This window comes from Ruditapes philippinarum, unplaced genomic scaffold, assembly GCF_026571515.1.
Source record: "Ruditapes philippinarum isolate M1 unplaced genomic scaffold, ASM2657151v2 ctg359_1_1_1_1, whole genome shotgun sequence".
Lineage (NCBI taxonomy): Eukaryota > Metazoa > Mollusca > Bivalvia > Venerida > Veneridae > Ruditapes > Ruditapes philippinarum.
Genome location: NW_026863896.1, coordinates 417,430 through 436,617, shown reverse-complemented (window position 1 = coordinate 436,617; position 19,188 = coordinate 417,430). Strand labels below are relative to the sequence as shown.

General features: G+C 34.2%; 1 protein-coding gene across 1 annotated transcript; it reads right to left on the bottom strand.

Annotated features, from left to right (window-relative positions):
- Window positions 1-632: 632 nt before the first annotated feature.
- On the bottom strand, window positions 633-19,186 carry LOC132723696 (ubiquitin-conjugating enzyme E2 C-like). Its single transcript, XM_060708478.1, has 5 exons — window positions 19,027-19,186; window positions 15,591-15,618; window positions 14,878-14,964; window positions 14,209-14,413; window positions 633-2,258 (listed from the first exon to the last, which is right to left on the bottom strand). The coding sequence occupies exons 1-5, from the start codon at window positions 19,125-19,127 to the stop codon at window positions 2,140-2,142; spliced, it is 540 nt and encodes a 179-aa protein (XP_060564461.1). The 5' UTR covers window positions 19,128-19,186; the 3' UTR covers window positions 633-2,139.
- Between the last annotated feature and the right edge of the window lie 2 nt (window positions 19,187-19,188).

Here is a 19,188-nt window from a genome sequence, read left to right as displayed (position 1 = left end):
AGAAATACGTTTCACCAGTATTTTGCCTCAGAAGCATGCACAGAACCATCCATCAAAATCTACCAATTGGCAGAAATGTTATTTAAAGCATATTTCTATTTCTAGCTCTGGAGACCATCTTGTGCAGCAGACTTATACAACCTGACCATGTATGTAAAGAACAAACTCGAAGATACTCCTGTGGAGTTTCTTTAAAATCTGCCCAGAGATTTCAAGAGGAGTTGTGTAAAAAAGGAAAAAAATATATATATATATAATTATATATTTGTAGCTCTGTTGGTCATATCTTCAGCAGACCAAAATGATAAAAGCAATTTTTGTACGACTACTGCAGGTTCGTTCCTATTTATAAGTTTCATCAGTATTGGGCAAAGAATCAAGGTGGTTTTGTTTAAAGCAAAATGCTGATACCAGACACAAGGTGATCATAATAGCACACGTTGAACACACACTGCTCAGTTAAGCTAAAAATCGCAACTACCAAATTCACTGTTGTTATACATTATTCCATAAGTTTGTCTTGAATGCATAATAATGCTAACACCTCAATCTCAAAAACTTTCCCTTGTTTAACATAAACAAGTTCAAACAAGGGACACTAATCTAAATTAAGTTGAGCAAGATTTGATAAATATTGTTCAATATTTATTACACAAGGTATTTTCATATAAAATACACAAATCACACAAATTTACAAATATATCGATACAAATATGATTATTTATTTACAAAATGATCACAAAGATAAAAGAAATAACAGATTGTTGAAACATAGAAAAGAGATTGAGACATTTACAAAAGACAGGGCAGGTGAAAATAAACACAAATAATGTGGGCAATATAAAAAAACTTCTTCACTATTAAAACTTTTTTTTGGTAGTCTACTTCAACTTAATAAATTATGGTAATTTTACAACTGATTTTTATCATTGGCATGTTTTCCCCCCACTTTTTTTATAAAGATCAAATTTGTTGAAGAACTAAAAAGAGCTGTTTTTTGTTGTTGTTGTTGTTGAGATTCTGGTATAAAAAATAAAATAAATAAATAGACAAAGGAAATTCATTTCATTTACATGTGAACAGCACTTAGTTGAAAGATTTTAATGACTAGTGTAGGAAAGAAAGTCAGTTGAAACAAGATAAAGTCTTGGGATATGTTACTATAATAAAAGTAATACTGTAAAATAAGATTTTTTCGTGAGGCCTAATTTTCTTGAAATCAACATTTCAGACTTATTTTAGGGGTTAAAATTGTACCTTCAGTTCTTTTAAATAAATCAGACACTTCAAAATTTAATACCTTGAGAAAAATACCCGATTTACAGTTTGTATATCATGTCTATGTTTTTTTTTACAAGTCATTGTGTAACCTTATTATGAGATTACCCTCTTAAATTCTGAGAGAGATTTTGTTTCATTGCATTCAGTATATTGTATAGAATGGATTAAAAATAGACATAAATGTTGAATAATTAATCATAAACTTATATCCTCTGAATCTGTTAGGAAAAACGTTTTAACATGACAAAGTAAAAAAGTCCTAGAAGGAAGAATGTTAAGACAAGAAGAGAGTGGATGTGGACCTGTAGGGGTGAAGATTGGGCAGTCTTTCAAAAGTCATTAATTAGCAAGTAGTTTTGCTTATGCACAAACAAAAATTTTATGTGATGCTTATTATTACTAAAAATTGTTCTCAAAATTCAATGTGTAGTAAAATAAAATATAACTCACTGTAGGTTACGTATATGAAAATTAAACACCGGTAAGCACAATGACTCAACTTTTGTATAAGGTATAGTAATAGTATGATTTTAACAAAATTATTTAGATTCTACTTAACATAAATTTCCAAAATTTATAAAGGAAAGATATTCTGTATCACTAAACCGTTGAAACATTACACCCGAGAGTTGGTATTCAATCTTGTCTCTGACAAATAAATGAAATATGAGTTTATTAAAAATATATCCTGTTTTTTTCCCCAAAGTTGTTGTTTTTTCACAATAATATAGGTACTTTTAATATCCACCTTCAGATGACACTTATGAAAAGTTCAAAAATCAATGTATAAAATATCCCTTAGCGACTAAAATACCAAATGATGATGATGTTTTTAAAGCAGATGTATTAACTGTACATCTATTTGTTAGCAGCTGCAGCATTTTTGTTATATTTTTCCACAACAATTTTCTTGTACTCGGCTTGATTATTCCACTGTTCAGCAGCCTGTGCATTTAGAGGACTCTCGTTGTTTGGCTCTGTAAAACAAAATCACATGAATGTAAATGAATGAATAGAATGGAAGCAAATGGATAAATGTTTTCAAACGAAAATCGAAGAAATACACACATTCAGACTGATTTCTCTATTTCACAACAGGGTAAGGTTGTGATTTACAGTAAAAAAACTTTCCTAAACTCAAACTGCGGTATTTGGTTGGTAGAAACCAGCACAGAATCAGTATTAACCAATGAAAATCCAATTCTAGACAGAACTCATAAATAAAGTTTTATAACCTTTAGGCCTGGTCCTGCTGTCTAATGGCAATACAACTTTTACAAAATCAATTAGGGTTGTAATTTTCAACACTGATAATGTTTCGATATATACATAGCACAATACAACAGCCTTTATGATATAAATGCAAAGTAAAGTCCCTGTGATAAGAAGTTACCTTTAATCCTTTAACAAACATACGAGTCTACAACAATTCAATATTATAAGATTTTCAAACACCATGCCTCTAGCTATCCAGCTAGGTTACTGAACAGAAGTAGTTTTACTCAGATGCCTATTTGTGCCAGAAATAAGGTACAGAAGGGCACCTGAGTCTTCCTCCACCATTAAAGCGGGAAAGGCATATGACCTGTACTGTGTTGGTGTGATGTTAAAACCCAACCCATGCCTTCAGATGTATAACATAAAATTTGAAAAATAAACTTAACAATATTATAGCAAAAGTTTAAACAAGAGGGCCATGATGGCCCTGAGGTCGCTCACCTGTATATAGCCCCCCCAACCCCCCAAAACATAGCAGGGCCAATTTAACCCAAGGGCTTTCATTTGCACAAACTTGGAAGACACCCATAAGAAGATGTTTCATGCTAAACATCTAAGCTCTAGCTCATTGGGCTTTTTAAAAGAAGATTTTTTTAAAGTTTTACTATACACATATAGTTAAAAACAATGACACCCCTGGGGCCGGGCCAGTTTTGACCCAAGGGCTTTTATTTGAACAAACTTTGTAGACACTTACTAGAAGATGTTTCATGCTTAATATCTAAACTCTAGCTGTTTGGGTTTTTTCAAAGAAGATTTAGACACTCACTAAAAGATGTTTCATGCTTAATATCTTAACTCTAGCTATTTGGGTTTTTTCAAAGAAGATTTTTAAAGTTTTTGCTATACACATATAAGGAATTTCAATGACCCCCGGGGCGGTGCCAATTTTGACCCCAGGGCTTTTATTTGAACAAACTTGGTAGACACTTATAAGAACATGTTTCATGCTAAATATCTTAGCCATAGCTCTTTGAGTTCTTTAAAAGAAGATTTTTTAAGTTTTTACTATATGCATATAGGGAAAATCAATGACCCCCCGGGGCGGGGCCAATTTTGACCCCAGGGCTTTTATTTGAACAAACTTGGTAGACACCTATTAGAACATGTTTGATGCTCAATATCTTAGCCATAGCTCTTTGAGTTCTTTAAAGAAGATTTTTTAAGTTTTTACTATATGCATATAGGGAAAATCAATGACCCCAGGGGCGGGGCCCAATTTTGACCCCAGGGCTTTTATTTTGAACAAACTTGGTAGACACCTATTAGAACATGTTTCATGCTAAATATCTTAGCTCTAGCTCTTTGGGTTCTTTAAAAGAAGATTTTTTAATTTTTTACTATATGCATATAGGGAAAATCAATGACCCCCCCCGGGCGGGGCCAATTTTGACCCCAGGGCTTTTATTTGAACAAACTTGGTAGACACTCACTAGAAGATGTTTCATGCCAAATATCTAAGCTCTAGCTCTTACGGTTTTTTAAAAGAAGATATTTAAAGTTTTTTCTTTCGGTTGCCATGGCAACCAGAGTTCTGCATGGAATTAAATTCTTTGAACAATTTTTAAAGGTGACCAACAAAGGAACATTCCTGTGAAGTTTGGATGAAATTGGCTTAGTGGTTTATGAGGAGATGTCATTTAAAGTAAAAGTTTACGGACGGACGCCGGACCGACGCCGGACTAAAAGCGATCACAAAAGCTCACCCTGTCACTTTGTGACAGGTGAGCTAAAAACTGGTAACTATGTAACAGTACAAAATTCTTAGTCACATGGTACACTTGCATTAACAGTAAGAATAACTCCCAGAGACCTATGGGAAATTAACATTACGAAAAAAGGGAGGGGTAAAAAATATTTATATCATAAATAAAAACAAATTTCTATTGCAATTCCTGTTATTTCTGATATTATGTATACATATATACATAATAAGTTATACTTTCTGTTTAAATGTGGTGAGTGTATTTCTATTCCTTATATAAAATACTTAACGTATTAACAAATAACAGCTCAATATGATTTCACTTATTATTCAGCATATCTATTTAATTATATATAATAAACAAACTGGTAAACAAATTAACTTTTTTCTACATTTACGTCTTTATGCACATTTTGTATTCGAACTGAACATCTTAAGGTACATTATAGAATAAGGGGTCGAAATGTCCGGTCATTTTAAGGGGTCTATTAGTGTTTAAGGGGTCTAAGTGTCATGGGTCGAGATGTCTTAGGGGTCGAGGTGTCAAGGTGTCAAAGGGTCGAGGTGTCATAGGAACAATCTTGGTGGACATTTACTAGAACATGTTTCATGCCAAATATCCAAGCTCTAGCTCTTTTGGATTTTCACAAGAAGATTTTTTAAGTTTTTACTATATACATAAATATAAGAAAAATCAATGACACCTGGGGCCGGGCCAATTTTGTCCCTAGGGCTTTTATTTGAACAAACTTGGTAGACATCCACTAGAAGATTTTTCATGCCAAATATCTAAGCTCTACCACTTTCCATTTTTTACAAAAAGATTTTTTAAGGTTTTTGTAAAAAAATCTTTCGGTTGCCATGGCAACCAGAGTTCTTTATGGAATTTAATTTTTTTGACAACTTTGGAAGAGCGTCATGCAAGGAATATCCCTGCAAAGTTTCAACGAATTTGGCCAAGTGGTTTAGGAGAAGTTGTTTAAAGAAATTGTTGATGCAAGGACTGAACACCTTGACAAAAACACCATATATTATAGGGATATTATATGAAATAAGGTGAGAAAGTAAATTTTAGAGTGGTTTATTGTTGCTATAAGCACATTGATTATGCGAAGAATTAATTTCTTAATTGATTGGTGAATTATGTACCGCATTATAATCAGAATTTGATATTATATTCCTTTCTTCCCATCAGATGTTGATCAGAATATTTACAATTAAAACCACCCTGCAATTAAGACCACTTTGATCCAGTCCCGATGGTGGTCTTAATTTAGGGTTTTCACTGTATATAGCAGATACGTGTACATTTTTAGAGTATATGTATGCATTTTAAAAAATATGATAATATTTATAACATTGGAATTTAAATAAGTGTTGAACCATGACAATCTACCAAATTACATAAATTATTTCCTATTCTTTATCAATAATGGTAAACCTATATCTTATGAATGAGATTAAAGTAATAGAAAGAGCATCGAAACACAAGGCTATCTGATTTGTACAAGGGGGGGGGGGGGGGGGGGGGGGGGGGGGGGGGGGGGGGGGGGGGGGGGGGGGGATGGGGGGGGGGGGGGGGTGGGGGGGGGGGGGGGGGGGGGGGGGGCATAGCCCCCTGAGTATAAATCAGATTCCCTAAGTGTTTTGATGTTTCTTTCTCTTTTGTATCATAGTCCAAACATAAAAACACGTTCCCTGATGCCACAATATGAAACCCCACAAAAAAGTAACCAATGAAACGAACATCTGAAATATGATATTTCTGTTGCTTTCCCTCTCTCTGTCATCACAATATTAAACCCCGGACAAAATGAGCCAATCAATTGGAGATGCTCTGGAGTGCGGGTAACTAATACCTGCACTCCAGTTAAGGCACTGTGAATGTTATATGTATATAACGTTTTAACTCACATTTTCAAACAGAAAGGTCCCCAAACTATGATACAATCTATATTATCACTCTCTCAGAAAACACAGACCAACAAAGCTTACTGTTTATTACATATTTCTTTTTTCACGCTGCAATATCTATACAGATATTAGTGTGAACAAATAAAATTAATATCCCTTTTTTTTGTGTACAATGATGAAATAATATACTGTATTTCATCAGTGTGATATATCATAATATCACACTCCTTCTATAAACTGTGACCTAATTTTTTGACCAAAAAAGATGACCCATATTTGCCTTCTTTGACCTAGAAATCATCAAAAACAATCTTCCTCAATCAATTTCAAGGATATTTGGATAAAACTGCAGCCAGTAGTGTGTAAAACAAGATTTTTTCTATTTTTAGCTCCTGCGGCCTAGTTTTTGGCACGAGATGACCCATATTCTAAATCTGTATTTCATTGAGACAAACATTTTGACAAAATTTGATTATGAATCCAATGAAAACTGTGAACTGCTAGAGTGTTAAAAACCCAAAATGTTGAAGCCTGGTTTATGAAACCAAGCACGATCTTCCGCGGTCAGGTGAGCCTAAAATATTTCAGTATTCATGGCATCAGTCACATCAACCACTGCAGAATAGGGAACATTACATATGAGCCGTGTCACGACAAACCCAACATAATGGGTTTGCGACCAGCATGGATCCAGACCAGCCTGCGCATCCGCGCAGTCCTGATCAGGATTCATGCTGTTCGCTAACAAACTCTATTACAAATAGAGAAACTGATAGCGAACAACATGGATCCTGATCAGACTGTGCGGATGCGCAGGCTGGGTCTGGATCCATGCTGGTCGCAAACCCATTATGTTTGGTTTTTTCATGACTTGCCTCAATTATACACTTGGAAATGGAAACTTGTTCTAGACTAAAAAAAACAACCTTTCAGCTTGTGGAGAGATAAATATTATTCAGGAAATTTTCCGAAACAAGTCAATTATATTTATTGTCCCCGATGATTACAAAATACAAGGAAATGTTATAAAAATCTTATTCAGTTACTCAAGTTGTCATTTCCCAGTCAGTAAATATAATCCTACAATTTTAATATATATTTCCGTTTCAAAAAAGTTTTCAAGGAAGTTAACGTGTATAAAATTATATATAAGTTGATACTTTTTTTTTCAAGATTATTGTTAATTTTTTATATTATTTCGACATACAACATTCAAAGTAAGTTTTAAAACCTTATTTCTTAAAAATACACAAATTTTTCATTTTATACAGAACAAATTATGTAAGAAAAGTAGCGTTCAAGGCCAATATTTTTAGACAGTGCTTTTAATTTTTGTGCCTGCCTTTCAATCAATCTCAAAAAAAAAAAAATTTTTTAAAAAAATTATGTATTTTAAAATTAAACAGAAATATAAATAATTATGTTTTACCATTATAATGTTATTTTTACAATAAATATCTAATAGTTATCTAATAAATTGATATCTAAACCAAATTATTTTATCTTATGTTTCATTAGGTCAGATTGGCACTCCTGTTTCTGTTCTGTTCTAGGACATAAAGGACAAATAAGTAACAAGTAGAAAGTATGTGATAAAATCAATTTGACTGCTGACTATAACAATTTTCTCTTTTACTAATATATATTACAGAATGTTTTCAAGAGCCTGACTACAGAGAGAAAACCTATCATTGATGTTATCAGAGGTTTTTACATGACATTGGTGTCAATGAAAGAACTGTGATGGGAAGGAGAAGACATTAACAATGCTGCTAGACACTATGTGGAATATCCAGAACAGGCTAACTGATAGAAACTTAAACTTGCTATTCTCTAGGGAGTCAGAGTGAAGGTACAACTACTAGAGGACTTGATTCAGACATTGATGTACTAGAATCTTATAATAATTTCAATATAATACAAGACTGGTCAGAGTGGGAACATGGCAAGAGTAACTTCCTCATGATACAGGATGAGAACACTACTCCTGGGTATTGTTTCTTACAAGTACTCAGAACGTGATGAACCTCTTCCTCTCACTGTCATTACTGATGAATATTGTATTCTTGACAGAAGAGGAAGAATATTGCAGAAAAACACAATTATAAATCATTTTCTTGAAGGAAATCAGGCAGCGGCATGGACCAGCTATTTGCTTCACAAGGAAGAACCCTGGAGTTTATGATAAAGACAGAGTATTTGCTTTTCATTGTAAATCATGGCCTCAATCAGCATCAGGTTGGTTAGATAGACAGGGTATTGGCAGATGGCCAACACAAGAGATGAGAAGATATGCAGCCAGTACTGGATTTTTTTTTGTTCCAACTGGAAGTAAGGTCAGTGAATATCCTGAACTGGAATGGGAAATATCTACATCATTAACAGAAAGATGTCTTATGATTAATCTAAATATAAACACAAATAAGGTGCTATGTACTATTGAAAATGATTCTTAAGTCCTTCCTTAATCCTCAAAAAATGAAATCAACATATCAAGTTTCATGTGTAAAACAGTTCTATTACATTGTATAGAAAACACAGAGTCAGGTATATGGAAAGATAACAATTTATGTACATGTTTAATATACTGCTTATTGAAATTACACAGTTGTGTACAAAATGAGTGTTGTTCACATTTCATTATACCGGAAAATAATTTGATGGCAGGGCAATTTACAGCTGACACAAAACATGAACTTTCAAAAAATATTTGTGATTTTATACAGAATGATAGACAACGGTTACTTAGTATTGATATTGATGATGTTGGTCATAGACTTCAAGTTAAACTGAACAGGGTACCACATGCAATTAACTATTTTCCTTCTCTTGAAATAAATGAAACTGTTATGACGGGGTTATATATAGACATTGCAACTGACATAAGTTATCAGCATAAGCAAATTTTAGAACATTTACACAATAAAAACTTTAGAACAATAAAACAATATGTAGGTAAACTAACTACCTTCAATGATAATGGTAATAGATTACATCATGCTGCTTTCAAGTTTCTAGCACCTTTTTATTTTACCACATATGGATCTATCCTAGCATCTTACAGAATTGGTGAAAATAATCAAGTGTCACCTCAAGCATTGGTTTGGCTATCAGCTGGTTTTTTAAACTCAGATATCTCATCTAGCAGACTTAAACTGGCTTCAGTGTTTTACAGTACAGGAGAAATGGAGAAAGCTGAACTAATTCTGAGGCACACAGAACAACAATATTACTCCTATCCTGTTTTACCTATCTGTGGATGCAATATTCAGCCCCTTGAAGCAGTAACAGAAGAATTCGAGAGATTATGTGGTGAGCAAAGTGTGAACTGTATCAAGCATATTACAGCATTTTGTGTCAGATTTAATACAGGGAGAGATCAACTGTGTTCCTCATGAACTACAATATGAAATGTTCAGATCTACACAAGATGACATGATACACAGACATGAAATTAAAGACTGTTGGATGGACATGGCTGTAGTTGATTCTCTACCTTTCTTGTATTTCCTACAATACAAGATTTATCGTCATCTACAAAGACATCAAGATCAACAACAAGCACTTGGTAAACTTAATCAGAACCATAGAAACAGATGTAAACCTCAGACATAGAGAAACAGCTCTAAACATTTTAGGACAATGTATGGAACAAGAAAAAACAGACCTCAAGTAGCATTAAAAATGCTACATGCTTTCTCTTCGACAAAGGGCAAGGAACAATGCTGCAAACATCCATATATGTAAGCTCCTTTCTGGCTTACTGGCTATCCAATAAACTTAGATAAAAAAAAGAATGTATGAAGACTTTAGTTTTCAATGATATCAAACAGCTAAAATGACAAAAATATAGGCCCGTCGTTACACTTTTTATCACATATTATTTTTGTGATAATAATTACTTATAATTAACATTAAACAAGTTAAATTGAAAGAATGATGCCAACTTCATTGACTTGGAATATCTGACTTTATATTTAAGAGTTAAGAGCATCTTGTGTGGAGGACCAGTATTGCTTGTGAAAATGTATTTAAAATTTTGGCTTATAAGGTGAATGTTTTTTAAAGCTTTTTTTTTTTTTATACAGTAGTCAAAAACAGTTTTTAGCTTTCTATTGTTGGCAATATTTATTAAAAGTCTTGTTTCATAAATGTTTCTTGTAGTTCTTGTTCTTATTTTATAGTTTGTACCCTGTATACATCTGTATATAATCAAGTGCTTATTATATATATATACCCTGTATATTAAATGACCCTGTTTAATGCAGTCATCAGCCACAATTGTCTCAGGTCAATAAGAATAATGAAATAGTCAAGTGTAGAATGTACAAAACAATACAAGAGGGCTATAATGGCCCTATATCACTCAACTTAATTTCTAGAAAAAGTCACAATTCTTAAATGCTAAAGCAAGTCATTAGGAGGGATCAATTTGGATCAAAGGGGTATGATTAAATCAATTTGTATAGGTGTTCACGTCGGCAATGCTATTATATTAGAAGATTTTTTGTTGTTTTTACTATATAAATGTGAGGAAAATCAATGACCCCCCTGGGGTAGGGGCCAATTTTGACCCAAGGGCTATAAATTTGAACAAGAGCCATATCAACATGGCCATCTCCCGCCGAATGTGTTTGCTTATTGGAAGAAATGTATATGTAGTAGAGCAGAATAATTCAATTTTAAGAGGTCTTTTGGTAATCGAAACTGATGGCTGAAGTGATTACAGATTTTAAACCTATGTGAATACTGATGGCTGACAATAACAAAGGGCAATAACTGAAAAATAATGCAGGATAGGTTATCATTCTTGTGTGCTGCACCCCTCCTCAGTAAAATATATCCACCTATGAAGTTTCAAGTTCATACCTCAAATACTTTTTGAGATAAGCTCCCTACAAAATAGTATGAAAAAGAACAATGGGCAATAACTAAAAAATTATATAGGGAAGAGTTATCATTCTTTGGCACAGCATTCCTCCTCAATATGATCCACCTATGACATTTCACATTGACACCTCAAACACTTTTGAGTTATGACTCCACTCAGGTGAAAAATTAAGTATGAAAAATACAAAAGGGAAATAACTCAAAAATTATGAAAGGTAGAGTAATCAATCTTATGCACTGCACACGTCTGAGTGAGCTCTATGCACCTATAAAGTTTCATGTTGATATCTCAAAGGCATTTTGAGTTATGTTCTGGACAAAAATTCAATTTGAAAAATAACAAAGGGCAATAACTCAAATATTATGCAGGGTAGAGTTATCATTCTTCTGCACTGCACTCCTACTCCATGAGATCCATCCACCTATGAAGTTTCAAGTTGATACCTCAAATACTTTTTTAGATAAGATCCCTACAAAATAGTATGAAAAAGAACAAAGGACAATAACTCAAAAATTATATAGCCAAGAGTTATCATTCTTGCGCACAGCATTCCTCCTCAATAAGATCTATCCACCTATGACATTTCATGTTGATATCTCAAACACTTTTTGAGTTATGTTCAACAAAGGGCAATAACTCAAAAATTATGAAAGGTAGAGTTATCATTCTTGTGCACTGCACACCTCCTGAGTGAGATCTATGCACATATGAAGTTTCATGTTTCAAGGCTTTTTGAGTTATGCTCTGGACAAAAATTAATTTTGAAAATAACAAAGGGCAATAACTCACAAGAGGGCCATGATGGCCCTGAGGTCGCTCACCTGTATATAGGCCCTCCCACCTCCCCCCCAAACGTTGCAGGGCCAATTTAACCAAAGGGCTTTTATTTGCACAAACTTGGTAGACACCCATAAGAAGATGTTTCATGCTTAACATCTAAGCTCTAGCTCATTGGGCTATTTAACCCATTACTTCATATACACGCCTTTTAACGCCCCCCCCCCCCTTTTTGTTGTCTCAAATGATGAAAAAATGCCTTATTTAGGCCCCAAATACTTGTTTTTGTTTGAGAAATGTTGTTAAAAAAAGTGACCTCTTTTTCGGCGCGGCCCCCAACCAAAAGATACATCATAGGGTTGCCAGAAGGGGGATGTGCCCCCTTCTGTTTGGGGGGTTTGAAGGGGGGCGGTAGTCCCCCTCATCGCCAAGAAAATTTTGGACTTGTGAGAGGCTGTAAATGACCCCAGATTGATCATAAGGTAACGTGTAACCAACGCTGAAAAGCATTTGACTCTATCTCAATCCATTGAGAAGTTGCAGCACTTTGAAATCAATTTTGATGGAAAAAATCAACGCAAAATAGTGATTTTTGGCAATTTTGAGATGTCCCCTCGTTGCCATGGTAACAGAAAATTTAAGCCTGAGTATGTTGTTGCAATGGCAATGGTCCAGTCAACATTTGTGCCAAGTTTGATTAGTGTTGAAGCAGTTTTTTTAGTATTATAGCAATTTGAACTTGCAACGGGAGACTTTTCAATGAAAACAGCCTTTTTTCACAAAATGCTCATGAAGTAATGGGTTAAAAGAAGATTTTTTTTAAGTTTTTACTATACACATATAGTTAAAAACAATGACACCCCTAGGGCCGGGCCAGTTATGACCCCAGGGTTTTTATTTGAACAAACTTTGTAGACATTTACTAGAATATGTATCATGCTTAATATCTAAACTCTAGCTATTTTGGTTTTTTCAAAGAAGATTTTAAGTTTTTGCTATACACAAGTGACATATAAGGAAAATCAATGACCCCGGGGCGGGGCCAATTTTGACCCCACTTCTTTTATTTGAACAAACTTTGTAGACACTCACTAAAAGATGTTTCATGCTTAATATCTTAACTCTAGCTATTTGGGTTTTTTCAAAAAAGATTTTTTAAGTTTTTGCTATACACATATAAGGAAAATCAATGACCCCCGGGGCGGGGCCAATTTTGACCCCAGGGCTTTTATTTGAACAAACTTGGTAGACACCTATTAGAACATGTTTGATGCTAAATATCTTAACCATAGCTCTTTGAGTTCTTTAAAGGAAGATTTTTTAAGTTTTTACTATATGCATATATAGGGAAAATCAATGACCCCCCGGGGCGGGGTCAGTTTTGACCCAAGGGCTTTTATTTGAACAAACTTGGTAGACACTTATTAGAACATGTTTACTCTTTTGGTTCTTTAAAAGAAGATTTTTTAAGTTTTTACTATAATTATGCATATAGGGAAAATCAATGACCCCCTGGAGCGGGGCCAATTTTGACCCCAGGGCTTTTCTATGAACAAACTTGGTAGACACCTATTAGAACATGTTTGATGCTCAATATCTTAGCCATAGCTCTTTGAGTTCTTTAAAAGAAGATTTTTTAAGTTTTTACTATATGCATATAGCGAAAATCAATGACCCCCCGGGGCGGGGCCAATTTTGACCCCAGGGCTTTTATTTGAACAAACTTGGTAGACACTCACTAGAAGATGTTTCATGCCAAATATCTAAGCTGTAGCTCTTATGGTTTTTTTAAAGAAGATATTTAAAGTTTTTTCTTTCGGTTGCCATGGCAACCAGAGTTCTGCATGGAATTAAATTCTTTGAATAATTTTTAAAGGTGACCACCAAAGGAACATTCCTGTGAAGTTTGGATGAAATTGGCCTTGTGGTTTATGAGGAGATGTCATTTAAAGTAAAAGTTTACGGACGACGGACGAAAAGCGATCACAAAAGCTCACCCTGTCACTTTGTGACAGGTGAGCTAAAAACATATACATGTAATTCAGTCAATGTCTATGTGGCTCTTTGCATGTTTATTGCAACATATGATCAAATTTACTCACTGACACTTGATGTGCGGATCAAATTTATCACACCAATACCAACCATACACATATTTTAAACCAAATAAAAAATTGTTTTTGTAAATCTTAACCAAAATACTAATTATACAAACCATTAAAAACAATTTGAGCTCAGTCGAATAAGTGTATACTGTATTTCAAATGTGAATCATTTTTTAGGTGTTTATATCCGATCCACACCACAAGTGTCTGTGTCTGGAAATGTGCAGATTTAACATTGAATTGAATTTCACACTTACCTCCTAAAAGACTTTGTAATGACAGCAGTATTGTTCTCACATCATATAGGGCTGACCATTTCTCTTTTAAAATATCGAGGCAAATGTTTCCAGACTGATCTACATTTGGATGCCAGCATGGGGTCTCAAACTTGACTGTAGGTGCCTGGTATGGGTAACCACTGGGAAATTCTAGTGATAGTTTGTAACTAAGGCTTTCATATGCCTACAAATAATGATTGAAAGAATATGAATAACATTCATTGCATGTGTAGGAATAAGATCAAAGTTTTATATCTTTAAACCAGTCACATTTCCTAATAGAACATTTTCAGTGTTTACTTTTCACTTTGGGAGAAATGGGACATGTGCTCACGTGTTAATCAACTACACATTATTAAATTAAGTTTGAGTCAGTGGCCAAGTGCTGAGTAAGAACACAAACTACAGTACCACTTTATGGTTTGCAAGTTTGCTTATGCTAAATTGCACCAAAATATATTACTTTGCAGAGGACTTAACTAAAGTCATGTTTAATGGCACTTTACACCATGTGTATTCACATTTGTTTGTTTTGAAACAGAAAACTTAATATGAGGTTCACTATCCTAAGAAAAAAAATCACATTTCTGGAGGCGGGCAACTAAAGTGAATTGAAAATAAAAATATGAGATTATCAAAAAGACATACTGTGCCCTTTGGTCCAAGTAGGGTAGCAACCCATCTGAAGAGATTATCACCATCTGGAAATGCTGACACTCCTGGATCACCAGACATCTGTAAGTATAAAATCAAGTTTAATTGAAACATCGCATCTTACTTTCCATGGCATTCTTGTGCCAAATTGGCCTGCCAATCTGAGAATCTCTATCGTTCACAGTATATTAACAAGTCTACTTCTTGTTATGGCAAGAAAGGTTCAAGATAAAATATAAAGATTCCTAAGAAAGGTGCAGTGAAAAGGAGTAACACATGATTGTTATCACAAGACTGGGTACAAATCGATTTGTAATGGCTTGCAAGACAGGGTACAGTAATTTTGTTGTTTTTTTTACTGTGATGTTATTTTAATGAATATTCCAAAACATTTTTTAACAATTTTTTTCATTTTAATGTTGAGTTTTTATTTAAAGCTTGACAAAGAAAGGAAACATTTTCTTTTTTCTGTATTTTCAACACAGTTATATTGAAAGCTCTGTTGTGGTGAACTTTTAAAACAGAACGTTTTTCACACTGATTCTAATACTTTATACAAGCAAGAAAAGAATGTACACTATGATATAAATTTAATTTATAAAGTGGCAAACAGACAATTTTTCCCGACAGACTGTGGCTGTACTCTCAAATTAAAGTCTATATTTAGGAACTTGCACGGCTTTTAAACTGTGGAAGTATATACTTACAAGAAGTGTTCTGAGTTCTTGCTGTAATCTGAAAAAAAGAAAAGAAATAGAGATTATAGTAGTATATTATAATTTATACTTAATACCTATGTTACTATATATAGTAACAAAATCTAGGGTATTTCAGGGCCATTATGGCAAGATCTAGGTCATTATGCAATTTTGGCCGCCTTGCTACTCGCCATTATTTTTCCATAAAGAGCGAGTGAATGAGCACAATCAACTCTCGGTGACTTTCAAGATGGCTGCTGACGTTGAATGAACTGTAGTCACTTGTACACAAAATATTTTAAAAGTTAAATGGCATTATTAATCACAATCAGCAAAGCTTAACATTAAAGATTTATAAACGCAAGACAATACATGACCCTCAGAAATTCTAAAAATGATTTAAGATGACAGTAGGAAAGACATCGAATCGGTGGCATTCAGACCTGGACATCAGTCTCAAAAACTGTTCAAGATTGAAAGCACAAAACTTCATAAATAACTGGCACTTGATCTAAATGTAATTCTCACAAAATCGATAAAAACAACAATAAAACAACATTTCCTTATATTTATTTTGTGTTGTCATGTTTTCCAAGTTAATCGGATGGTAAAACTGTACATGACAGGTATCTGTTTACAATGACAACTGTTCGTTTCTTAGAAAGGGCGACAACCAAGATTAGCAGCAGTGTTTAAATGCCGTATTTCGGGAATAGGTATTAAATGGCCCTTGAGTTCATAATGTCCTTCGGGCCTGCGGCCCTTATGCACATCTACGGGCAATTATTGAATGGCGAGCAGCAACCAAGTATTAACCTCCAATTAATATATTTTAACAAAAGAACAAGTTAATAATACACAATCATTGACAATGTGCTTGACGGTTACCTGTTAAGTACCCTTCAGTGACTTTTCACTGAATTGGGAAGAGGCCTTAGCCACTTGATTTGGGAAAAATCATCGCTAAAATTGCTAATTTGGGAAGTAATTAAGCAGGTTTAAGTTCACATTTTTGGGAAAACTGCATGAATTAAAAGAAAATTTCAATTGGGAAGAGGCCTTTTATCAGAGTCTGTCATATAAGCAGAAAAATCACTGCCCTTGTTGGTCTATTTTTCCTTGTATAGTTACATTACAACTGGTAAACTGAAGTGTTCCTAATGCCAAAAGTTGCCCAAAACATGATAATTTTCCAACAGCCCCCCCCCTGGATTCTGATACCTGTGTGATATACGCGATCTGATTGGATGTCCAATTAGGCTTGTCCAATCAGATCACGTATTACATCCCAGGTATCAGACTGCAAAATGGCTACAAGTAAAAAAAATACCGTGAAACAGAAAAAAATCGATAGAATATTGATATTCGTTGGACTGGAATTAAGTAAGCTGTGGAATTCAAGTTCTTTTTATTGATGTTAATGAATGATGCAGCGAAATGCCTTCGGAATCATCTCAGTCGCCAAAACGATGATTTCCCGTGTTCCACATTGTTTGGCAAATGAACATATAGAAGGCTTTTCACCTTTCTATATAATAACTATAATTATTTTGATAGTGGACATTTTTTTTTCATAATTTTATCGGTGGTTTTGTATTTGGTACCTTATTATAAGCGTTAGAGTGTTGAATTCTTTTTCAGAGTTATAGTAGGGTCCGGGGCAGATAGGGGTGGGGTGTCCAATCACTGCCACCTGTGCTTCCTAATAGTACATTATGCTCAAGCATGGAGCTAAACATAAGATGGAGAAGAGACTGTGATGTCACACAGTTAAAATCAGTATTGGCGGAATTGTGTTCCCCCAAGATATCATATGTCACGAGATTTTATGCATCCTGGGTAAAAGTAGCCATATTGAATTCCCGGAGGTACATTATCAAAAAATACTAAACATTTTTTACTTATATAAGAAGCAATAGTTATTTATTCTAAAACGTACAAAACACACTTTTCCACACAAATATTTCTCTGTTGAAAATCCATTATTATTGTAAGCAATAATTCACGGGTATTGCAGAAGTATAAGGATAGCGTGAAAATCAGAGACAAGCGGGAAAGCCCGATTATCACCAAGCGCGCAAAGGATTGTGGGTCTCTCGTCTATTTTCTGAGTTTCCTATCCGTTGTTTATATATCTGTGGCTCAAGTGTGTGAAGCTTCAAACCATTCCCTTCAGAAATATTGGAAAAGGCCAACTTCCAAACAAAAACTTAATCAAAGTAAGATGCCACCATCTCAACATCTGAGCGAGTACAATAGCCTTCCCAATAATTATAATTTCTTACACAGACGCTTGTGGTTTGGAGCTCAAAACGCCTTTAAAATCCAAATAAAATGCATATTTGTCAATCCCAGGACATGTACTGATCATATATATCAAAAAATCTTAATATATGCCGTTTTGAAAAAAATTCATATTTCAACATCTATAATAATACACAAGATAAAAATGTTCGCCGGGAAAAAATCCGCACCCCTACCGTCATAATCACCATGTATTTTAATCCATTTCCAATATTATCACATAATCCTTTGGTCCATCGACACAGAAGATATAATTCTTCACGATGATGGTCAATTTTAAACTTCAACGGTAATATAAAACAACGCAACAGCCGAAATAAACATCAATATTCTCGCCGTTTTTTTTCAACGACAAAAACTTTCGATAAATTCAATGGACCAGACGGCTATGAACGAAGCTATCCGATTATGTGGCCCCAGCTTTGCCGTGTGCAAAATGCGCAGCGCTTTTAAGTTTGGGAACCACATAATCGGATAGCTTCGTTCATAGCCGTCTGGTCCATTGAATTTATCGAAAGTTTTTGTCGTTGAAAAAAAAAACGGCGAGAATATTGATGTTTATTTCGGCTGTTGCGTTGTTTATATTACCGTTGAAGTTTAAAATTGACCACCATCGTGAAGAATTATATCTTCTGTGTCGATGGACCAAAGGATTATGTGATAATATTGGAAATGGATTAAAAATACATGGTGATTATGACGGTAGGGGTGCGGATTTTTTCCGGCGAACATTTTTATCTTGTGTATTATTATAGATGTTGAAATATGAATTTTTTTCAAAACGGCATATATTAAGATTTTTTGATATATATGATCAGTACATGTCCTGGGATTGACAAATATGCATTTTATTTGGATTTTTAAGGCGTTTTGAGCTCCAAACCACAAGCGTCTGTGATTTCTTATATTTGTTGAGTAAAAAGCACGGGTGTGAGGACAGTGCCTTATTCATACAAAGGAAGTTTAAAATAGCATCTATAGATCTATCATCTATATAAAAAATCTAAAAACAAACACAAAACATCAGTTAACACATAATCAAAAATAAATTTATAAAAAATATAGAATCTAATAGAACTGCATCGCGAAATCTTATAAAAATCTTTTTCGTTCTTATAGAAAACGTTTTCGTAGATTATACCTCTTGCTAACGGAATGTGTATCTTTGGCCGAAGTAGTTGATCTATTATTTTCTTTTGTTGAGCGAACGCTTAAAGCTGGGTCGATATTTTGTTCAGACATTTTCTTCGTTTTACCGAATTTCAAACTTCCCTGGCTAAAATGAAAGAACCAATCAAAATCG